Below are 25,013 nucleotides of genomic sequence, written 5' to 3' on the forward strand. Positions count from 1 at the left end.
CAAAGCGAGCAAAGAGGGGATGCCAATTAAAGAGTTTAATTGTCTAAACTGTAAAATTCGTGGCTTCCCCTTGTAGTTCACCTAGATGGCAGTGTAACAAAAAAGCAAAAAACTCGAGGGAATACTGTACATTAAATACAATTTCGTGAGTATTAATTCATTCAAAATAATTGTTTTAGAGTTTTAAATGTCTTCATTTTAATTGTGAGCAGCTCTTTTTCCTTTTAAATCCATCTTTTTGATACTGTTGGTCCTTGAGAAGTGTATTAAGGTAGAAAAATTGATTGATATGAGTTGTATGATAATCCCAACGAGCAATTTTCGGTTCAGTCTTCAATGAAAAAAGCCGTAAGTCATAGAGTGTCCCAGATCCAGTGTCATAAAGAAGTAGCAAGTGTTTTGAAGATTCAAGACCTTCTTTGAAATATTCCTCAACCGTTTCAAATTGTTTAGCACAGCTTATCTTTGAATCGTACGAACCGACCAAAGAGCTCCGTTCAAAACAAAACTGCTAAGAATTGTGGGATACTCTTCAAACCTAGAAAATCCAGACCAAAATTATATGTTAATAAACAGAATGAATTTTTAAAATATAAAAAAACTATTCTTTGAGCTAATATAAATATAAATAGGTAAAATAATCAAAATTACCAAAGATACTTGTCCGGAATCCTCCCTTTCCTGAGCTCATATTGAAGAAACAAAGAACACGAGTAGCTGCCTTCAGGTAAATTTCATCCCCAGCATAATGGTACATTCATGTTAACAAAGAGATTGCTTGTCCCTGATCCATTGCTGGATACCAGCACGGTTTCAATATTAAGATTGGAATACAGATTAGAAAGCTTTCGAATAGTTTTAATTGGCCAACCACCTAAATCATCTTGATTTTCAAGTAACCAACGAGCAGCGGAGAAAAGGTGAGATTCATGAGCACTAGAAGATAGCATAACGTCGTCGATTAGAGGTTTTCCTTTAGAAAGTATCCTGGACAAGTGTAAATTTTTTATTTTGATGCGTAAGTTTTTATCCAAAATAGTACAAGCTTTTTGTAGGTCGACTCCTAATCTTCCATGGAATTCGAGGCCAGATATTAAATTACTTCTATCTCTTACTTCTACATTGTAATTGTCAAACCAGAGATAAGTGCTTTTGTAATCATATGCTTCCTTCGGGTAATAAAATTTAGAATAACTGCATCCCCAATCAAAAACTTCTTGTTTGCTTGAGGTTTTAATAAACTTCCCATAAATATCGAAGTGATGTCTGATGAAATTGAAAGGCATGTAGACCATGTCATCGCTAGTTTTGAAACAGCTCATGGAATATTCATTGTTGATCAAGCAGTCAATTTTTTGAAACCAAAACATCTGAAGGAATCGTTTTCAATTTTAATAAGAATATTGGTGCAGCAGCTGTAGGTGACAGTTTACTTCTAAATTTGTACCTCTCGTTCAAGATCGTCACCTTCAATCAAAGTTGGTGCTTTAAATTTATCAAGCCGAACAAATTCCAGCCAATGGAGAGTAATCCTAATGTCAAGATGAGATAGATACGAGAACGACAAATTCTCAATCTCATCTTGAACTTTCAGGAATCATTGTTTTTCTCCATAGATTGTAGGATCACGGAGTCAATCTCCACTTTAGTCAGGCAGCATCAGTTTGATCAAATATGAGGGAATCCTTTCCATGACACTTTGTAATTGATTACTGTCGAAAAAGAAAATTAATAAAGCAAAAGAGGAAATAATTTAAAGGCTAAATAAAGCATTTAATGATAATTACCTGACCAAAGAGAAATTTGACACAATGATCCAATGAAGTATCATTTTAAATGATTGACAACAATTGAAACAGGTCACTCCATGTCACTTGTCGAAGATTTAGATTAGAGTTGAAATCCAGTGAGAAAAAATTAATTTAATTAGACATTTAACAACTGTACCAAACTATACTTTAAATTTTACTATACTTAACAAATGTAAACAAAGAATTTCTTTGAAAGAAAAGTAGCCATACCGAAGAGGCTGTAACAAAATTTAGTCTAAATTACTGGCAGGTCTCTTTATACCATATTGTTGAATATATTTAAGCAGCAATTTCTTTAAATTGCTGATTTTTCAACAGTTAAAAGACTAACTGGAATGAATCATTAAAATATTAAATGTTATCAATCGGGGTTTACGGCATTAAACACTTGACAACAATGAAAGACATGAAGAAAAAATCAGCTGTTTAGTGTAAACTTGCTTGTTTTTCCCATTGACGTTGCAAATGAATTAAGCTACTTTTCTTGATTTAATTTTTATTTTAGTGTTTTTTTGTATTCAATAACTTGTATTCTAAGTCATCACCAATGGAAGGTCATCGTAATAATAGACAGTCTGAACCTGCGGTCAGGCCTAAAGTTCCCATGATGAGAGGTTCTGAAAGAGATAATCAGGTAAAGCATTCTCTCTTATTAATCTGTCAGACTAATTTGAGTTTGATTTGTTTTTGCCTAAAAATTGACCAAAATTTTCTTGCTCAATATGTTCATATTTCTAGAGATCATCTAACAAGCCTGTGGACCAGAAAACAATCAGCGTTTTCGATGATGGCAGCAATAAAAAGCATTTACCGGCCCTGGTATGTACATTAACGTAGATTTATTTTTGCAACTTATTAATTTTATTTCATCTCTTTCAGCACCAATCTTTCGTTCATCCTATTGAAAATTTCATGTTTCTTCAATTACCAACACTTCAAAGTCCGGATTATCAACTTAGAAAGCCCATTGATGACATTATAAATAGAATCAACGATTTTGAATACAACCTTCATATCCTGTTGAGGCTACCACATCATAGGTAATTGCTGACCATATACATCATATATAACCTTAAAAGCTAATTTGATTTATTTTTTTTCTCTAAATCCAAAGATTTTGGTCAACAGTGATTTTTGACTCAACTGTAAACATGGGCTTACGTTCTTATATCAATAACACTCCACGTTTTTATCTGGGACCAGTTACTTTAGATGAAAGAATAACTCTTGTTGCTAATTCAATTCATAAATTGGTTTTTAAAGTCTATTGTAGATTATCAACACCCAGTGAAGACCCGGTAAGTCTCATATTTCATTGGATAAAATGACCAAAAATTATTGATTTTCTTACTCTCCTTTCAGAAAAATTGTATTTCGACAGATTACTTTGGTAAAGTTTTATTTGAAAAGAAGATTTTCGACATTTCCTTGCTTATGGACCTGTGCGCTGTATATGGAAATATTTATCCTGAAACAAATCAAAAACTTACCCTAATGGTTGAAACTGTTTTGAATTCTAATACTTATTTCAAGGAGCATCTGGAATCATCAATTATCGCTGGTAAAGATAAATTAAACAAGATTGTCAACGAATTAGGCCTCAATACAGACAATGATAGGATTATTGTAAACTCTCAACAAACTCATGTTATTTCAACATTAACTTGGAGTCATATCGTCGGAATAATTGAACATATTGTAGGAACCATTGTACCAATATCATTTCTTATCTCTTTATCGCCAACTGCTGCTAAATCATACCGATTACAACGTTTCGATACAAATCTGGTTGAATTTTACGAAACTCTTTTTCCAAAATTAAAAGATGAACTCACCTCCAGATTCGCTAAAGATGCAAGAGCTAAAAAGTATTATCAATATTCCCATTTATTTCAAGATTATTTTAATATTCTCAATTTTTTTCCTTTTCAGAGCTTCTGAGACAATTATTCGCTTTCTTACAATCTCTCGTTGCTGCCTTATCAATGCCTTTCGTAATATAATTAAATACGCTTCCCTTGATAATTTATTGAACAACAAGTAAGAGTAACTAAATTTGATTATAACCCAAATATTTTATTAATTTAATTTTTTTCTTTCAGTGTTTCTATGGACGAAAAAACTGTTATTATTGATGAGTATTTAGATATGATCTCAATCGCCTCCTCAAGTCCATGGTAATTATTTTGCTCTTTATATTCACAACTTATCTTAAATTTCTTTATTTCTTTTCATTCCTTAGCTTTTCAAAGGATTATTTTTCTAAATATTCTTTCGATTCGGATATCTGTCTTCTTATGGAGAAATCAGAATTGACCGGTTTCCGCTCAGTGGACCCAAGTCGTATTGATTATCTGTTCAATGTTATTGCTAGTAATCAGGGAAGCTCAAAGAAATCATCTGAAAAGGAAAACAGTAATCCATCAGGTATGTCTTGAAATCGACCCTGTCTTCATTTACGTCTGTCATTCAATTTGTGACAATTTCTGATCTCAATTCTTATTGTTTTAGATGGATTTGCTCCAAATTTGCTGGCAAAATTAAAGTATACCGAAGGACCTTCCAAAAATGGAATCCAAAATAAATATTCCAATACTATAGATGGCAATTTATTATCATCTCTGGTCTCTCAAATCAAAGACTTTTTCCCCCAAATAAGTGATGATGTTGTTGTAAATCTATTATCTTCCAATAATTATGACCCAGAGAAAGTGATAGATTTGATATCAACAGGTGAAATACCCAACATCTTCAATTAACTTTAAATCTCAGCTGATTAAACTTTACATGCTTTAAGAAAAATAAGGTTGTTTTACACAAGAATTATTTTGTCGAGATCGACAAATTTAAACTCCCAATTTGGTAATAACATTTTGAGTAATCAAATCTCAATCAAATCTTGATTAGTTCAGGACGAATAATTTATAAATGTTCAAGCCAAGAATTAAAGCAAAAGCAAAAATAAAAGATAAACCAACATCGAAGGAGTTGATAAATGTGTTCATTAAAGCAGACATTAAATCATTCAAAGTCTTAATTTGGTTAGATTTTGTCAACTTAATCTTTTCCAATCAATTGATAATTCAATTAAATTTAGCTAACGGCAGAGGAGGGATTGCAAGACATATAACGAATAAATTTGGATTCTGTAATCCAATGGCAGTTATTTAAATGTTGGAATATTAATATTTTGGATAATTTACAACTCAGAGTCATTTATTACTCCAACCATGGCAAATGTTGAAGACAAGAAGGAAGAAACCAAAAGTCAATTTCATCCGAACGAGGCTCAATTTTGTCTCAACTTATTTCCTGATCACTTGGACTTTACTTTTACAATTTTTAATTGTTACTGATGAGTGAGAAACCATTAGCTGCCTTAAGGTTTATCCAGAAGAAGCTTTAAATGGACAAACATAAATTTTGAGCGATTGGCAATGCTATTGGGAAAAACTGACCTCCTGAAAAGCTTTATAAGTGTTATAATGTCATTATTGTGTTGACCTGATAATAATGTAACTTTCATGAAAGCAACAACAGATAATAATGATGATATGAATCAGAAACGAAGAAAATTGCTAACAGAATTAACTAAAAGATTTTCATAAAGCAAGCATAAAAAGGTTAACTTGATATCAGAATAATTGCTTTTGATTAATTGAAAATCAACGAAAGACTCACTGTTAATTGTTATTACATTAAAACTGGTAAGTAATCAAAGAGTTGTCAATCAATTGACAGTTTCTGGTTGCTACTGTTGTTGCTCAGCCATAAGAGATTAATTAATCTTTGGACAAATTCAAGGCTTAACCCGTTAAACATACAAGTTAAACAGCATTCTTTGAACATTAATAATTGATTTGTTTTTTAAAAATGGGATAAAATAATTGAAAGTTTAAAATGATTTTTAAAAGCCAACGGCAACTATTAGTATCAGTTGAGTCTTTTTTACCTTTTTTTACCATTTTTACTACATTTTACAAAATCTTGTAACAAACATTTATCTTAACCATGAAACAATTAGATTTCATTGAATTAATTATTAATGGATAATTTCGCAGGATTTCACTTTAAAACTTTGTAACTATTTTCCGTTTTAATTTACCTTTTGTAATGTTTTACCGTCATTAAAATTAGTAAAAGGTAATCATCATTTTGATCAAGAGGAACCGAGAAAGGAATGAAAGTTGAAATTAAAGGTAATTCAGTAACTACTAAGGTTAATTGAATTGAAAAATAACAAAATAACGTTTATTTTGGGCTTTTATAATGGTGAGGATAAAAATGATGACAGATGATGACAGGAGAAAGTGATTTTTTTTGTTTCATATAAAGTAAAGGGAAAAGAGATAGATGAAGATGAAGATGGTAGCGAAACTATTATAATAAACAATTGATTTCACTTAAAATGAAGAGATGATGATGGAAGAAGAAGGTTAAACAGATGAGATGGAAGACAAGATGTTTCAAGCTGCTGATGAGAAAATAAGATGAGCAAAACAATTTATGATCTACACATACAAGATCAAATTAATTTATAAAAATGGGTTAAATTGGCTAGTCAATGGTGATTTATGTGCGTTTATCAATTATTGTTGATGCTCCTGTTGTTGTCTTTCACCAAAACTGTAAGCATTCGTTTTCCTTTGCTTTCATAATTATTAATCATCTATTAATGGACTAGATATGAGTTTTGGGTAATCGAGTTTTCTTTCTTGCTTTTATCTCTCTTTACCACCACATATTGTTGTCAATTCACCTATTTAATTAAATTTATTGTGGCAGCATTTGGTGATGATGTGTTTAAAAATTGTTGACAAAATGAGAGTGGCGAGTTACTCATTTCCAGAGTGAAATAAATTCAATGGAAGTTGATGATCAGTAAGATGAACAGGTCTGGAAGAAATTGATCCTTGTATGCTAATTAAATGGTAAATTAGGCAATTGAGCTTTGCTGGAATAGTAATGAGTTGATGATTACAATAGAGTATTGAAATGTTGAACGTTGATTGTACGACGTTTCATTATGATATGAGTTATTGCATGATGATTCAATTGCATGAGAAAGTTGAAAAGTTTGAGTGTGATTAAAAGGCAAGATTGTTTGATACTCTCTTGGCACATCATGGGATAAACTGCGAAAAGTCGAAGTTTCAAAAGTCTCATTAGAGATTAAAGGTTGGCAAGAAGGTGAAGTTAACATTTTTGGATAAAATGTTGATGAAGATGAGGACGATGACGCCTTGTGAGTGATTATTTGAAGCGGCATAAGTCGTAAAGACCAAGTTGACTCTTCGATTTTGTGGTTTATTACAAAAAAATGATGATTATAAATATATTTATCACCCGTTGTGCAGATGGACGTTCAACTTATCAATCTATCAGTTGAAGATGTTGAAAGGGACGAAAATTTGAAGAAATTATTTGAAGAAGAAATTAAGACGTCCAGATGATCGGCAGCAATCTTATTGGCAAGAAACGAGGATGAAAATTGACAATATAAACGATTTAGCCATTAGCTCTAATTTATGAATTGAAATTATTCGCATTCCTAATAATTTTCATTGTTTCGATTGTTATTTAGATGATCAGGATTGATAAATGATTGGCTACTAAGATTCCTCCATTCAAACCATCCAATCAACCAGATAGATTTTAGATAAAGGTACATTTAAAGCTTGGCATCCCTTGGTAATTGATTAATTGACAAGATATCAATTTCGTGTTTGTTGTTAAATATTACAATAATTATATTATAAACTAGAAATAATATAAATTAGATGAATTAATCAATTTAAAGTCCTGTTTTGCCAAGCCAAGGGTAAAATGAAGGACATGATTGGCAGGTTTTCATGAAACGATGTCCATGTTGTCCACGAACATTACAAACAGTTGGATGATTACAAGCTCCAGGTCGATTTTCAACCATTTTTTTACAATCCCAGGGTTCAAATGAATTTACAGTTGAGATGGGAGTTGGATTTCGTACCCATTGAAGCATTTGCCACTTAGTGGTAAAGTATACATCGCCATAAGATAAAATTTCGTCCATGAATCTCATGAAGCCTTTCCTGTGATGAGCAGTGTTGAACCAGGCCGAGTGATAATAGAGACCGAAAGGAGCTCGATTAGAGTTGTAATGACGCTTGAAATTACGTAAAAGCATGTTATAAACGCCATCTTCGTCGCTTGGGTTGGAGCAAGCATCACCCATTGAGCAACGGCCACCACGAAGGTCTTCCCACATAACCATACCTAAGAGTAACAAAAACAAGTAAATGGTTTGGATTAGAAATGGTTTGAAAATGGTTTTGATTAGCAAGATAAATCAAATTAATCAACAACATATAACCTAATTAAGATGGATAGAGGTGGAAGGTAAAGTAAATAATTGAAATCAAATGAAAGCAAGAGAAAGAAAAAGATTAATTGTCAAAAGAAAATTGGCAGCTTGGTAGAGTGCAAGATTGAAATTAACATCTAAGCGATAATTAGTAAATGATTAAGTTAATAATGATCATGATAATCAAGTTTGATGGCAATAAGTTTTCAATTTTTCCTATCAAGTGATTAATAGCCAAAAAGTATCATCATCTTTCAATTTGTGGCAAAGGTGTGGTATAAAGTGATCAAACAATTAATACTGAGTAAAACAGAGTTGCATGTAGAGATTTAATGATTAAATAAAATATAATTAGTATCATATGTTGAGAGAATGGAAGAAAAATTAGCTCTATTAGAGAAGAAAATTAGTTAAATGAGAAAACGAATGTAAATTTTTGCTAGTCTTGATTATGATTCAGAGTTTCTGTATTCATGGTCAACATGGAAAATTCAGAGTTACTATGAGTAACAAGCAATAGATTCAATTGTTGATTTAATGATGCTACTGATGGTTTATTATTATTGACCTTGTCCCTTTACAACCACCAGCGCATTAAATACTGTTATAATGATTAATATCAATTGTACGCCTGTTAATTGACCTCATAGTTTTTGTTGTTGATTGTTGTGAGTTTTATTTAAAATGCGTGTGAGTATTGAAAAAGATTGTGTGAAAGTGATTTGAGCATTTTTTTCCAGTAAAAAGAGAAAGTACAAAAAAGTTGATAAAAGGACGAGAAAAAATCGGAAAATACTGAAATAATAATCTAATATTGACCCTCAATCGCAGTGATCAATTAATTTTAGTTGCTACCTTTGATTTTGATGTTTAAAAGCCATCAATGATTATCAATTTGCTAAGATTTTGTTTGAAAGTTTATGGGTTTCAATGGTTTATATGATATCAACAGTTTAATTGGAGTTGGGATTTTTCAACAGTATTTTCATTTTTAACAATCAAAGATGGTTTCTTTGATTGTTGATTTGGAAGGTAAAGATGAAGAAGTAAATTAATTGCAAACCCAGACTTGACCCAGGTTAATGAATCAACGATCTTTTCAACAATCAATTTTAACTAATCAACCAGGAAGACAACTAAAATTTACTTTCATCTGATCAGTAAAAAGAAGGATGAGGATAATTGTGTTTATACTAATGATGATGGAATCGGAGCAAAAGATTATCTTTTTAAACAGTGATAACATAGATTATTTCAATTTAATTCATTTCTATCTCTTAATCATCACCATTGCCATCAGCATCAATAATATCCAATTTTACTGTATTTTTACGGTAATACTTTGTATTGCAAATAAAAAGGACAAGAAAATGTGAAAAACGAAGATCATTAAACGATTTGAACATCATTTTTCATTTTAAACACACAAATCTTGAAAAGTAAAGTTGGAAAAGCACCCAAATTATTGACCTAAATAGCCTTGTTTCAATTCTGAGTCCTTAAATGCATTAAATTTCGAGAGAAAAGATCAATTCTAATAGATAATTCTGTAACAATTTTTACAACTTAATCGTCAACTTATCATCATTTTATGATTTCAATTGTAAATAACTCACGTAAAGAGTTGAAACGGTAAAAATGGACAACAAATGTTCCAATAACAATTGCACTCATTGCTAAGAAAATAAATCATGATTAAAATTGCAATCAAATTTTGAAAAGATTAATCAAAAAATGGTTCTTTAAATGTTGGATGAAAGCGAAAGTGGTGATAATAAAATAATGACGATAAAGTGATGAAAAGTAATAGCAAATAATATTAAATTGTTGATTTGATTTGTTGAATCAGAGAGAAGCTAAATACTTGAAATGGGTTAAATTAATCTAATAATTGACAATCTATAACAATAAATTGATGGACTCCTGGAAAATGCGGAAATTAATGTTCCTCCATCTGATCCTATTTTCATCTTGTTCATCATTACCGTCCTCTTCTTGGTCAACTACTTATGTAAAAATTGATCAAATTTTGATTCCATAATGAAACACACTTTTACTCTTCGCAATCGACATTAATCATCAATAGCAATTCCTTTATTTTGCTAGCTGAACGTGCAGTTAATTGTTACAATAAACTAAATTTGATTTCTCTAAAAGTATATTTAATGAAGTTAACCAACACACAAAAAATGGCCAATCACTACTTGAGTTAAGGAGCGATCCGGAAGAGTGATCTAACATCGGACTTGATAAGATCATCATCATTATTTTCATTAAAAATGATTAAAAAGGCTTTTTGATCAACTAAAATAATAAACAATAATTGAGATCAGTTTTCATTTATAAAAGTGGAATCAATCAAGTAGAATCAAAAGTGGAAACACTAGAATCATTTCATTTCCTTAAATTGTTGTTCAATTTTTCAAGATGATAATCTAACCATGATTAACCATTGTTTTAGTTGCCTTTTAGTTCACAATTTACAAAATTTTTGCTTGATGATCACTTAAATTATTGTAATCGTGAAATGCAATGGACATAAAAATAACACTACTGGTTATTAAACTGATCAAGTTGACTGAATAAATAAAGATGATGTTTAGACAAGAAGCAAAAAGTCTCCTGGTCATTATGAGTGGGTTATTTTTATCTAATTATTACATCTTAGATAATACATTTGTTAAATGAAAGATGAATCAATATCGTACTGTACATGATATATTTAGTTAACATTCAACTTTACGACTGCCTGTCAAGTCAAGTAGCATTGTTATTAAAGGGTAAATTGTAGACGGTACTCAAGTCAAGTGTTGGTTGATGCAGTTAACGATGGCAATGATGATCTGTTTGATCTAACGTCTCCAAATAATAGCTTTGAATGGGGTTTTACGAGAAAAAAAGAGAAAGATTGACGAAATAAAAAGGGGAAAAAAGCGCTGACAGGACTGGAAAAACTGAGTGTCACCGTAAAAATTGAACTAAATGAATATGAATGAAAAACATGATGAAAAGTAATTGGATAATTGAGAGGATAACTGAACTTGAGGCTCAAAGAAAGTTAGAATGATATAAAAAGGTAACAAGATTTATACTATTTGCCTCTTTTCATCATCATTATCATCATAATCAGCGAAATTTTTCTGAATAAATCCGTGATTCCATCATTCGCTAGTCTATTGCTATGAAGAAACTGGTAGATCGTGCAACACGGCATCAACTATCAACCAAGTTAACAACGTCAACAAAGCAAATGAATCAACAATAACACGATTCTCTTGCTTTCTCGATTTCTCATTAAGTGTCTCAATCAAATGTTCATCATTTCTTCATCACTTCCGACTTGAAATTAATAAGTAAGAGGAAGAGAGAGACTAAACATTTGAGAAGCAAGGTAAAAGGTGAGAGAGGGTCTTGATAGATGAGAGAGAGATTGGTGTTAAATTGAATTAATTAAATCAAGATATAGCACCACAAGTAGTATGAAGAGGGAGAGATAGAGGGAAGAAAGCAACTTGTTAGAGTCAAATCAAATTTGTACGGAATTAAGCAAGGCTGGTTAACTATTGTCAGAATTTGTTTTTTTGAAAGACTGGAAAACTGATGAGCAGACTGAAAAGGTTAACTTACCGACTTCCCAAACGCCGGGAAACGATTCAGTTGGACATGGAGCAATCATACATTCATGATTAACAGCGTAGTCCAATGTGTAGGGCCAAAATGGTGGCTTATTGTCAAACACGGGCATGGACGAGTCATAAGTAAAATTGTCATTGTAAAGCATTTGGAACATCTTATTACCACCAATTTGCAGGAATGGAGCCCTCATGCCTCTAACATCCTCCATCTTGACACCACCATAAAGATAAAGTATTTCACGTTGACCATGAATCTCTTTATGCCATTGACTGGTTGAAAATTTTTCACCAAAACTATGACTGAATAAGAAAGAAAAGCAAAATTAAAAATTATGTTTACAAGACTTACATTGATAGTGACCAAAATCAACCTTTTGATGGATTAAACATCGTTAATAAACTTGATTGTAATTACACCAAAAAAACAAATTAAAGCTGGTTTAAGGACATGATAAAGATTTAATTAAAAATTAACAATGGCTGACAATTAAAATGAGTTGACATGTTTGAAAAACAATAGCGCCTTCATTTCCCCCCTTTTTTGGTTTTGGAGGGAAATTTAATTTTAATCACATGATTATGCATTTTGCTTTTTATGTAACCGTTTTACTTTCAATGTCGACGTTTCTCATAAATGAAGGATTATTTATTTAATTAACTTATCTTATTTAAATCTTTTGCTGGTTTATAATCAAGCATATTATCCTGAATTGTATGCTAATCAATAAGACTACCAAGAATCGATTTTCGGTGAAAAGCTGTGTCTATTTCAATTCAAGTTGTTTGCTTTTCCATCTCACAAGTGGGTAAGTTTTATGCTTTTTGTGCTTATTAACAACCACGTTTATGATATGCTTTTTTTGTACGGTTTGTCTTATTTTAAAGCCAAATAATTGATATTTCTTTGAATAACTATTTTTAATTAGCTACTTGTTGACATTAGCTTGTATTGTTAGTAAATTAATTTGTCTTTCTCTCTTTTTGTTGCATCTTGTTTCAGGTAAATGGAGTTAAAGACAAAAGTAAACCAAACCGTTTTGAGGATTGAGGATAAAACAATTTTGCTGTTATTAACCCTCAACCTTGGTAATGATTTTACCAATCATAGTAACCAATTGATTATAAATTTATGCTAATGACAAGGATGGTAATAAGGACTCAACATCTAATTGTCGCATCAAGCAAACCATCCCAGCTGAAGGCGGATTAATCAATTACATCAATTGGTGACATTGAAAGGCAGAGTGATTGGAAAGATTGAAAAAGGCTTTATCAATCTTAAAATCTAGATTATCGTCGCTCAACACGTTCCACCAACAGTTACACTGTTATCCTGTCCTAAATTGTTGGTTCACCAATAAGGAGAAACAAAAAATGGTGACTTTTTTTACCAACACAAACTGTAGGTAACGAATAATGAACGTGAAAATGAAAACTAAATCAACTGCAGAGGTTAGCCGATATGCAATTCTTTAGGTAAATGTGCATTGAATAAAATTATCACAGTCCAATTACTACTAAAGCCACTTGAACAGCAGCAACTTATCAAAACATTCGCAATCACCAATCAAGCATAAACAACAATCTGATCGTGTTATCAGCAACACTCATTGCCTGAGGATTGAAAGTGAAAGCTGGACGATATTGTATCGCAGCAATTAGCAAAATTTTCGGGTAATAATAGTGATTAGCTGATCCATAGTTGATTTTTATCTGTAACCCAATTCAAAAGTCAAGTTTACACTCGATTGGATGGAAAATTTCATTTGAACCTGATAAATTTTGGTCTAACAATGGATTGGAATGAACCAATTTCTTGATGAACCCAATTTATTAAGCCCTGAACTGGCCCCTGATTTACTGGTTGATCATTCTTCCTGTATTACCAAATACGTACAGAAGTAATTCAATATACACTTGTTTACAGTAAACTGTGATTTGTGGCTGATTAACTGCGTATAATTGACAATGAATTAAATATACAAAATATTGTGGTACAATTAAATGTTCGATATTCAAAAGAAACAAGATCCAGTTGAGTAAATCGCTTTTAAATAGCATTGCTACTACCATGATTAGCAGCCAATTGATTGGAGAGATTATCGTTATTCAAATAAAGGCTAGAAAATTTCCACTTATAACAGGTAATTATGATAATACAAGATACAATAGCATTAACCATAATACTGTAATAACAATGATTATTAGGACCATTTGGTGGTTATTAAATAGTAATGGTTTAAGGAAAAAAAAAGTTGCAGTTACCAGAAAAAAAATTGCCTTACAATTGTTGGTTATTTGCTTCAATTTTTAACCTACAAACAAAACTAATCAAATAATGGATTAGATATTTGATTGAAATACAATCCCTAACAAAATACAATTATTGTGATAATCACAATTTGATCAACTTGAATAATTGTTATCCAAATAACCAACTAAATAGATTTAAAAGTAAACCAATTGATGTAAATTAGCCTAACCTTTTCGGGTAAAAGGTGAAACCAAGTAAACAAAGGATAACCATTCGGGTTTATTAATGAACAGTTGATTAGTTAATGATGAGGTGTTTAAATTTAGTTACATGTAAATAAAAATTTAAACTAAGGGATGAATAAATATATAACTTTCTATAAATTAAATTATATTTATAAATTTATATATAAATATATTTATGAAATTAAAAAGATAAGTGTAAGTTTGAACAAAAAGGAGAGAAACCAAATTTCCGTAAATATTTCTCTCAATTCTGACAGTATTTCTGAGCTGATTACCTTTCGCCTGCAAGGTAATCAACTAAATAACCAAAATTTATAATTAAATAAAAAAAGCATCAAACACTCGCAAAAAAGTGAGTTAAATGAAAAAGCAAGGAACCAAAATCATTAACTAACTTTATTTCATTACAATTTTTCACTGTTTTTGGTATCATTTCATTAATATTTTTATCGTTGTTTTTGTCATCAATTTTAAAAACCGTAATAACACTTTTTTTTCAATCTCATTTCAGCCTCAGCCTCATCATCGCCATCATCTTATCTTCAATCATACGACTTAACTTTTGACTGATCCATCTTCACCATCCATCCTGATGAAGCCAAATGATAGGAATTTGAAAAGCTGACAATTGACAACTTGCAATCGATTCACTTTCTCAGTTAACCAGAAAAAGAGTTTAAATGTTGAAAATTTTATTTTCACATGATATTTAGTATCAATCATCACAATTTAACTGATTGTATACTCATCACCATCATCATCATCACCATCCAGCCGATTATTTAATGTTCATTATTAACTATTATATTTAAACATTTCTTTCCTAATCTCTATGTTACACTCAACACTCACACTCAAAGCCATTGAAAGCCATTGAAGCAAATTGGTTGAAGCCCTTAACCAAGTCAACCATTTCAATTCCGTTAATTTGACAGTTAATCAGGCGAACAGTTAGAAGATGTTAAAGATGAACGAATCAAATAATAATGATAATAGTCATGATGATGGTAATAATAAAGATAATGCTGATAATATCGGTGTTGATAATGGTAACAATTGAAATATAAAATACAACAAAAGCAAAAAATGAATGATATTTCCGAGAATCGAATTTACTCTTTTTTTCTTTCTTTTCAAACCTTAATTGTTAGCAATTAAAAAAACACAATATTAACATTACTAAACGTTATTGTTAAAATGGAAAAGATTGTTTCAAAAATGAGCCAACAATCAATTCTAGTAATTGCATTGATTAACACATTTACATGATAGCTTAAAGCCAGCAACTATTGAAAATTTGGCTTCTCATTTGAATGCAACCTCAAACCAATATCAATATTTAATTGCTAATGGTTAATTACTTGAACCTAAACTAATTACAAATCAACATTAAAATGAAAAATTATGTTAATTGTGTTTGTTTGCTTAAGCTTTTGTTTCATCAAATATTAGATACAATAAGGAAAGGATTGAAGATGAAGTTTTGCTGAAAAAAAATTGGGTCCAATAATGAAGCTGATTGTGATTAGTGCAAATATTGTTTGAAGTTAACCATCTAAAAGCCTGGTTAATTGTTTTGATTTGAACAATGGATAAGAAGCAATATTTGATGATTCCAATTGATTGAATGTAAAACTCGAGAAGTGAACAAAACATCACATTCGAGTGTTGACAATGAAAAGCTGACAGTTGTGATTAGTTTGATTCTAGTTTGATTGTGATTTACAATAAGCTGGTGATAATGATTAACAGGAATCATCTTTAACAACTAAATCATCTTCTCCATTCAGCAGGGTTTCTCAGTCAATCAGTCAGATAATCAGACTACAATAAGGCCAGAGAATTGGATTCATCAAACAATTAAGTTGATTGATCAAGATGGCAACTAATTTAAACAAAAAAAGTGAAGGTGTTTTCATTGGGTAACATTTAACGATTAATTGTTAATAATCAAATTTGGGTCTAAATTTTAAATGAAACTTGAAGAGTAAACAAAAGATTCAAAAAGAGGATCAAATTCATAATGATTATGAAGCTTATTTAGTAAATTTGATTGATAACAAAAGAAAAGGTAATTTAAAATTCTGTGTTGATTCAATTAAACCTTTTCCAACCTTTTCCTTGGTTTTTGTTATAAATACATTTTTACATGAATTTAAATTTTCCAAGTTTAATGAGCTTTAATTATCACCGACTAAGTTGATGCATTAATTAGTGATCAACCTACGCTGGAATTAAATTAACAGTGAAAAAGTGAAAGGTAAAAGTGTTAAGGAAGTTGAACACAATTGTAATCATTTGATCAACAGTTAAATTGTTGAGCCTCCAAAAATTAAAATATTTTTTTCTCGCTCAACAATCAGTCTCACACCTTTTTAATCAAAGGTAAAACTATTTGAGGCTTTTGATTGCTATTTAAGCCAAGTTCAATTAATTGTTGATCAAGATGAGATTTAGACTCATCGCATTTAAAATGAGAATCTTTTTTGTTGATATTTTTGTTTTCCATTAACTAAATTAACTCAACAATTTACTCAGCAATTCATTAATTTTTTGCTTAAACAGCAAAAATTAATGACAAGCAAAAAGGTTAACCAAATCTATTTTAGAGACAACAATTAACCAGCAAGATTTATTGAAAGGTAAATCAGATAAAATTAAACATAAAAAGGTCTAATTTTTGATCTGGCAAGATGGTTAATCATTACATTTAATCAAATCAACGAAACTTTCTCTTTTTTCTCCAACATTCAACCTTATTTTTTCATTCTAATTGTAATTATAATAAATTGAGATGATTTAACATGATTACAATAATGATGATACACTGAAAGAGATTGATTTAAATGATTAAATTAGCCTCAACCTTACATCTTTAAAGCAACAACAATTGAAGTTGAACTGTAAACTGTGACAAGTGGCACAATTAAAGTTAAATTTTTATCACTGAATCCATTCATTTGGAATGAAGTAATCATCAAACAATAATTAAAAAGGCAATTAAAATGATTAACTGTTGATACGGAAATGTAATGATACAATTGCCATTGGAATAGACAAAGTGACTGAAAGGAAAGAATCGTTAATTGTTAACAATCAAATTAGGACTTAACTTTAATTCAAAAACTGGACCAACAAGCAAAGTCTATGATTTGATAATTTTAATAATGATAATGTACAATAAGCAACAACAATTATAACAAGAGTTAATTGTGATGATAAAATCGGCTCACCCTTTAACCGAAAAAATGTAACTCAATCTTGGGTTAATCGGAGAATCGGTTAAATTGTATTCAAGTAGACTCTTAATTACGTTCACCATTAACATGATAAAAAAGATGAGAGTTAAACAAAGAGCAAATTCACTGATTTTTCACTGCCAATAATTAAACTAATATGTTAATCAGTGACTCTCCAATGATCAAATAAAAGGTTTAAGGGAAGTTAAGGTGAACAATTATAACAATTATTAGGATAGTCTTTTCGTTATTATTAAATTGTTTTCCTTATCAGAGTCTCGATTGTTTCGTTCATTAAATTGTTGTTTCGCATTTAGTCTACTAAATGTTAATTTAACAATATTAACTTAATGGTAACATTTATTAATACATTTTTCACGATATACATTATTAGCTAATGCAATTGTAATCTGTTTTCATTGATAAACCATTATTTTTGTCTATTTATACCACTTTTTTTTTGGAAAGCCATTGTTTTGTGAAAAGTATATTGCACTAATACCAGTGCAGCACATTAATACAACAAAACTGGTATAAGTTTGTTAGATAACTACATTGAAAGATATTCATTGATAAGACTCTCGGCCCCAAGGGGCCTCGCGTCTTATGCATGAATATCTTTCAATGTAGTGATCTAACATATACTAATAATGTTTTAAAAATGTCGATTGTAATGATAATCAGTTTGATTGGGAGTTTAATAATGTTTGTATTATTGAATTGCTATTTTCAATTAAAGATAATAAAATCAATTTTACCTGTAAGAAAGGTTTTAGTAAGTCTTGCGCTAATCATTGAATGTAAATTGTAAAAGTTGGGTTAAATGTTAGTCAACTGGTGAAACAATAGCACTTTATGAATTAGCATACAAGTCAATTGATTAGTTGAAATGTTTAACTTGCAAGGTTAATTATTCAGACAATTGTAAACCATTTGAAGGATTACAATTGAAGATGCAATGAAAATGATTGTTTTGATATAAAATGTAACAATTAGCCATAAAAAAGGCTGAGTTGATCAACAGTTTGAAAAAGGTAAAAATTGTAACCTTAAGTTACTATCAAGTTCAATGGAAAGGTAATCTTTTAAGTTAATTGTTGATTCAAATTGCTGCTGATTATGATTAATGTTGGACTATTTTGAATCAGTGAGACAGGTAAAAATAAGATTGAAATGATATTTTAACTTGTAACCTTCAACATTTCAATGAAAATTAATGTCACTATCAATTGTTGGTGATCATCATTACTATCATTTTAAATCAAATAATCAAATGTATCATAATTAGGATTGTTGTTTAGTCAAACAAAGTGAATCAAGATGTTAATGATGAAGATGAAGAGGTGAATAATCATGTTTGTTGTTCAATGATAATCGTGTCTATCAATTGAATCTGTTTCATTTATTTCACTTTAATCATTGAACATGAATCATTTTTGACGCATCTTGATCATCATCAAGCTTCTTCATCCTCATCTTCATCTACTATTCATTAAAACTGCTTTTCAAGGAAAAGATGAATCTTGATTTTCTCTCTCTTCTCTTTCTCATCTTACATCTTTCTTCAAATTAATCATCATTTTCAATCCTTTTGTCAATCTCATTTTTCCCAGTTTTCAGAATTTAGTTCAAGGCGAAAAGGAAAGTTGATTTAGTTCTGAAAGTGATGACGATCATTATCATCATTACCATCATGTTCATTTTCCCCTATTATTTAAAGTGGGCGGCAAAATTAGTTAATTATTTTTTCACTATTTAAAAATGTAATTTGCATTTTAATGACAATTTTGTGTAACTGCTCATTTCATTAGTATTTGGAAAACAATTTGATTTGATTTGATTTGGAGGTCTTTTGAAACACTTGTTTAATCACTTTTAAAACAATCGATTAACCAATTTAAATATCAATAGTTAAACGAATATATCAGATAGCTGTAAAAGCATAATCGGCTTAATGGCTTAATCACATGGTCAATGGAAGCATAATTAGCATAAACTGTTTCAGCTAATATTTGGTAAGCTGGTCTTGTTTAATTTTGTCAAAGGTTGATTTGTTTTTTGTTAGCAATTAATGTTATTTTTATTAAATTGTGTTACTTACGTTACACCATGTGAGGCCATTTCATGTCCTCTTGAATATAGAGTTTGTACTTGGCCATAATCTGTCCATTCGTGTGACACATAGAAAGTACCTAAAAGTGGACAACCATTTGGATTGCGTCTCTTTGAATTGAATATTTCCTCGTAAATTTCCCAGTTAAGATCGTTTATGGCATCATCAAATGTTATCATCACCATTTGTGGTACCTGAGAGGGTTTTAAACCTCCAGGAATTGATGCACTACCACAATTACAATCGGGTAAACGACAAACTCTTGGATCACATTTTGTTGCAGGTGTTCCTGGTTCAACGGTTGGGTAAAGGTTGGCTGGTCTAGAGGGAAGAGTTGGTGGGCCGGTTACCTTTGGTCGTACCGTTAAACGTTTATTTGTTGGTCTTGGACGACGACGGTTTGATCCCTGGTCATTGTTGGCTGAGTTATAGGAAGAAGAGCTAGACCCTGTTGATCCTGAAGAGGATGATGTTGGTCGAGCTGATCGGTCATTAACATTTCCAACATAAGGATTTGATGGTTGACTTTGAGGTGGTAAATTGATGGGAGTAAAGTTCACCCTCTGCCGATTACTTGGAGGTTTATGCACAACCAAGGCTATTTCGGTTGTTGTTGGCGGCGTTGTGGTTGGTGTGCGAGTTCGTGGTGGTGGTGGTGGAGGTGGCGGGGGTTGTGGTTGTGGTTGTGGTTGTGGCTGTTCGATAATTGGTCCGGATACTGGGAAACGCTGATCAGACGATAACTCATCATCATAGTCAACTAACCCGAATGGTTGCCCGTGCTCTGATGGAACACCGCTTCCTGTTGGTAATCGTGGTGCAGTATCTTGATTTGATGGTCGCACTCTGTTTGATGTAGTTGTAGTTGACGGAGGCTGTGTGGGAGGAGGTGGTGGTGGTGGCTGTTGAGGTTTAGGTTTAGGTAAATGCTCACCTGCCGCTGATCCACTGTTAAATGATTGAGTTCTTGGTCGATTTCTTGAAACAGATAATCCTGGTTGATGGTATGGTGATGTTGCTGGCTGTTGTAGTCCACTTCCAGGCTTACGATTTGAAGCTGGATTTATTGATGGGCCACCTGATGGTGGGTAAGCCAACCTTTTATTTTCTGGCTCTGTAGTTCTAGGTGATTCTGTAACTGGTTCATGAGATATATATCGCGTGGGAGGATCATCTACCGGTCTAGAGTATACATCATGATCATCATGATGTGGAGTTGGATCGGGTATGCGAGGATAAGCATCCCATGTTGATGGTGGAGCTTGTCTGTCATTTAATTCTTCATCGGCTTTATCTCTATCCTCATTGATATCTGATGATGGACGTTGATGTCTGTGTGAACCTGTTGAAGATGAAGGCGGTTGAGGATGAGCACGCTCTTCAAAACCAGCATAGGGAGGAATAAAGGGACGAAAATGTGGCTGACTATTTATCCTTGGTACCGCCGGATATTTGGGTCTGGATGGTGGTTGAGATTCCCCTCTATTTGGTGGTGGTAAAGGTAACGTAGGAGTTGATCTTGGTATATTTGCTATTGATGTAGGAGCTGATGAGTGTTGTGGTTGTCTATTTCTAGCTTGGTTGTAATGATCAATGACAATCTTCTCTTCTTCATAATAACCTTCACCTGGTCTGTCTGATGATCCATCAATGTACTCAACGAATGAAGGTTCATAATGAACTCCTCTCTTGGGGGAAGACGACGATGAAGATCTTGTGGCTCCTCTTGTCCGTCCATTATCTCCAATATTTGATCTTGATAAACCTGATTCGGGTGGCCCATGAATCAATGGAGTAGCAGGTTCAGATGGATAATTATCATAATCATAATCTTGCCTTTTGGTTTCAATATTTGTTGTAGGTGAAGATGACGAAGTTGAAGGAGACGAGGAAGATGAACCAGATGGATTGGATGCATCATTAGAACCAGGTTTGGGTAAAATAATTGGAATAACTGGTGACATTCGCCTAAAATGTTGTGCCTGTCTTAAGGCCTGAAGTTGGTAATGAGGAATACCTCGTCTTCTGTCTAAAAATCGTCCTCCATCTGATAAATCATCTGAAGATCTACCAGTTCTGTGCTCTCCTGGTAACCGTGACTCATCAATTGACCTTACCTCTTTACCTGATCCTCCTCCCGTTGTTTCATCTCGTTTATCGCCTTGATTACCACTCAACAATCCTGGTAATTGTCCGTTTATACCAAACAATCCACCTCGGCCATCAGGTAAATGGATACCACCATCTGAATCAACAACCGTTGATGAAGTTTCGTCATAATTTGAAACTAAAGGAGGTTCAACATCGAGGTGAATATTGTTATTACTAAATGTTGAATTATCATTGCGAGTTGACTGTGAACCAGCAGGTAAAGTGGAAAGTGACCGACCTGAATTACTTCTACCATTGGCATTACTGTTACCATTAAAGTCAAGATAGTTGAAATTAGTGTTACCAGAATTTGTAACAAAATTTTTATTCAAAGTTGTCCGTGACCTTTGAAGATCCAAATCTTCTGATTCTTTATCTTTTCTGGATGAACCATCAGACGATGTTGAAGATCCCGCTGTTGCTGAAGACCGTCCACCACTATTAGCAGAACTGATTCCCCCATTATTAGCATGATTATCATTACCTGATGAGATGTCAATGTCTGACAGTGTAATTGGAGGCTGAAGTAAAGCATCATTGCCAACATTACCATCAAGACTGGTCTCATATGTTACCTCTTTATTTTCATTGTAATCATCTGAACTGTTGGATGAACCTTTGCTTAATCCAGACAAATGTGTTACCTTTTCCGTTTTGTTACCTAATCAATTAATTAATGGAGAGGGAAACATTTAAATTAAATCATAATTTAACATGAAAAACAAAAAGTGAGTTTACGAGCAAAAATTTGACTTCTTTTGAGTTGAGCAAAAAATTAAAAGCAAACAGACAAATATTGACTGATTATCCTATTAATCAAATTGAAATTGAATTAAAATTGAGAAAATTTTCGGCAAATTTAAATATCAATAAATCAAAAGGGAAAATTAACTATTAATTAATAACAAGCACAAAATCAATCAATAAAAGGTCTACCAAATAAGGATAAAAAAGGGTAAATATAATTTCACAAGATGTTAACCTTAAAGGTAAATACAGTTGTTAGTCTAAAAAGTTAATCAACTGTTGATAGGAACAACTTCTGAATTTAATCTGTTGATTAGAGGGAAAAGATAATTATGATGATTTAACGATTCAAAGTATGAACCATATCAGCAATTAAATTAAAATTGCCAGCAATAGGAAGATGCGTGATTAGTTTTTAATGGCAAAAACGACTCTTCTCACTGATTTACAGACACAATTGTATTATCATCATCAGTATCGAGTTTACAATGAAAAAAAGATTAAACAGGTAAAGGTCGAAACTCGATGAACGAGTTAACGATGAACATTTAAATCGCTTGAGAATGATGATCTTTTCGTGACTTGTCTCGTCAATCGAGATGAATTTAATCAATCAAGCCAACAAACAAGGAACAATCTAGTGATAATATTAAACATTTCATCAAGACTAACAACAATCAGCAATCATGTTAATCATGTTTTAAATGTTCAATTTCGTGATACAAAACATCAAGCCTGGACAATCTGTAAATGATGAACAAAAGATCACTTTTACTTTTCAATGTTGATCTCAAACTTTTTTCAACACCTTTTTTCATTCCAACCAAATCTTACAATCGTAATCAATTGATTATCGCCAAATGATTATCAATTATTGAGCTCAAGGATTTAATTATCACCAGTTGCCATCAATTAAACAATATAATGTTAAACATTACAATATTTGGGTTTCTCAGTTGAAACCTTTCAATGGCATTCTAGTCATGAAAAGTGTTTTGCTATTGATTGACAATTGTTATTGATATTTCAATCAGTGTTAATTGTCATTGAGAAGGAAAACATTTTTCATTTGAAATTATTTCATTGATTTAACAGTTTTAAGCTTTACTATTTAATGGCCAAAAATGGTCACTTGAAAATGATTCAATTGTTAGGTCATCACAGTCTCAGACTTTTTTTACTCTTGATTAACCAAATTCAATTTCCTTAATCATCTTCATCCTGATCAAGGTCAAGAGTTTACCTTTATTTAAATTACACATATTTAACCATTCCAATAATGATCATCTGAAATGTGTATTAAAATGGCAATGATTAACTATTAACATGATGATAATGTTTCAACAATTTTGCTTCACCCAACAATTCAACTGCGATTTTCCATTAATTCCCAAATAATATTCACAAATGTACTTTACTGATTATCTAATTGTACTCATTAAGGTGTCACCTTTAAAATGATAACATTAAACTTTGGGTATAATAACATTAAATGAACATCTCTTGAGGCAAATTATAAATCAAATTGTTAACATTAACGTTCAATTTAACGTTGAATCATCTTAATTATTTTACATTTTATGTATACTTTACCATTTTTACATTGAAAATGTATACACAGTTTTTTACCTTAACCAAGAGTTTAAATTTAAATAACATTTTTCGCTGTTAAATCATTATCTAATTTGAATTAATTAACTTTAACCAAAAATTTCAATCCAAATGCTTCGATTGATTAATGTTTCGCTGCGTTGTTTTGCATCTTTAATCAACCTTTGAATGTAAACCTTTTCAACATTTGCTGGTTTTTGGTGAAATTGATACATAATAATTGTAACTCAATTTATGATTAATTGTAATTGATCAATTCAAGTTGATTTTGAAAGGTCACTCGATTACAATTGAATCTCGTTAAGGTCAGTATTCAGTTATTTTCATGTTTTATTGCCTATTCTCAATCATCTTTGTACCTTAATCAGCAAAAAATTTGTTTATTATGATTAATTTCAACAATTTATCAATTTTTTACATTTACTCGGTCAATTTGGGTTTGAATTTTCCCTGAATTTCATCTTTCTTTATTACAATTATACGGTTAAATAATTTATAAATCAACCTTCAAATGTTGAACAAATTCATGAAAGTTAACCAAGGCTAACCACATTGTTTACAATTAGTCAAAAAATGAAAATTAATTTAGATCATAATTGAGCTTTTGGTGTGCCAAGTCTACGGAATTTGATTGTAAAATGAAAGTTAAAGATTGATTGTAACCAGTCAGAACAAGGTTACGGTTAAATTGTTGATTAAATTGTTATTAAAACTGGATATTAAACCAGAAAGTGATGAATGAAAACAATTTAAATATTATGGAATCTAAAATTTGGGTAAAATATGCAAAAAAAAGATATTAAAATATTTTCTGGTTCCTTCATCGAACCAGTAAATTGCTAATTCTTGATGCTTTTCAATTTT

At 31.4% G+C, this 25,013-nt stretch overlaps 2 protein-coding genes, 2 long non-coding RNA genes and 1 other non-coding gene across 5 annotated transcripts in view; 3 read left to right on the forward strand and 2 right to left on the reverse strand.

Annotated features, from left to right (window-relative positions):
- Positions 1-136: 136 nt before the first annotated feature.
- On the reverse strand, positions 137-2,213 carry LOC107367419 (uncharacterized). Its single transcript, XR_016199030.1, has 3 exons — positions 1,788-2,213; positions 652-1,712; positions 137-538 (listed from the first exon to the last, which is right to left on the reverse strand). It is a non-coding gene; the product is annotated as an uncharacterized LOC107367419 (transcript).
- A 36-nt stretch (positions 2,214-2,249) lies between these two features.
- Positions 2,250-4,613, forward strand: LOC107367591 (activating signal cointegrator 1 complex subunit 2). The gene is made up of 9 exons (XM_015935319.3): positions 2,250-2,445; positions 2,550-2,630; positions 2,691-2,851; positions 2,926-3,109; positions 3,174-3,679; positions 3,744-3,851; positions 3,914-3,988; positions 4,054-4,238; positions 4,323-4,613. The coding sequence occupies exons 1-9, from the start codon at positions 2,359-2,361 to the stop codon at positions 4,568-4,570; spliced, it is 1,635 nt and encodes a 544-aa protein (XP_015790805.1). The 5' UTR covers positions 2,250-2,358; the 3' UTR covers positions 4,571-4,613.
- A 1,422-nt stretch (positions 4,614-6,035) lies between these two features.
- LOC107367501 (uncharacterized) overlaps positions 6,036-25,013 on the reverse strand; it is a 28,726-nt gene continuing 9,748 nt past the window's right edge. Inside the window, exons 2-4 of the mRNA XM_015935203.3 lie at positions 19,629-22,452; positions 11,782-12,089; positions 6,036-8,066 (exon numbers count right to left, since the gene is read on the reverse strand). Coding sequence (XP_015790689.2) covers positions 7,606-8,066; positions 11,782-12,089; positions 19,629-22,452 — 3,593 coding nt within the window. The 3' untranslated portion in view covers positions 6,036-7,605. The remainder of the gene's footprint in view (positions 8,067-11,781; positions 12,090-19,628; positions 22,453-25,013) is intronic.
- On the forward strand, positions 12,371-15,699 carry LOC107367503 (uncharacterized). The gene is made up of 3 exons (XR_001569903.3): positions 12,371-12,595; positions 12,790-13,933; positions 14,800-15,699. It is a non-coding gene; the product is annotated as an uncharacterized LOC107367503 (long non-coding RNA).
- LOC149094161 (uncharacterized) lies at positions 20,419-24,035 on the forward strand. The gene is made up of 3 exons (XR_016198575.1): positions 20,419-20,562; positions 20,629-21,141; positions 21,217-24,035. It is a non-coding gene; the product is annotated as an uncharacterized LOC149094161 (long non-coding RNA).

The sequence above is a fragment of the Tetranychus urticae genome, chromosome 2, assembly GCF_039701765.1.
Source record: "Tetranychus urticae isolate SD_2017Ah chromosome 2, NJAU_TeUrti_SD_1.0, whole genome shotgun sequence".
Classification (NCBI taxonomy): domain Eukaryota; kingdom Metazoa; phylum Arthropoda; class Arachnida; order Trombidiformes; family Tetranychidae; genus Tetranychus; species Tetranychus urticae.

Coding starts and splice junctions, on each gene's coding strand:
- LOC107367591 (XM_015935319.3), top strand. CDS start 2,359: ATGGAAGGTCATCGTAATAATAGACAGTCTGAACCTGCGGTCAGGCCT. Junction 2,446..2,549: donor GTTCTGAAAGAGATAATCAG/GTAAAGCATTCT, acceptor TCATATTTCTAG/AGATCATCTAACAAGCCTGT. Junction 3,852..3,913: donor GATAATTTATTGAACAACAA/GTAAGAGTAACT, acceptor TTTTTCTTTCAG/TGTTTCTATGGACGAAAAAA.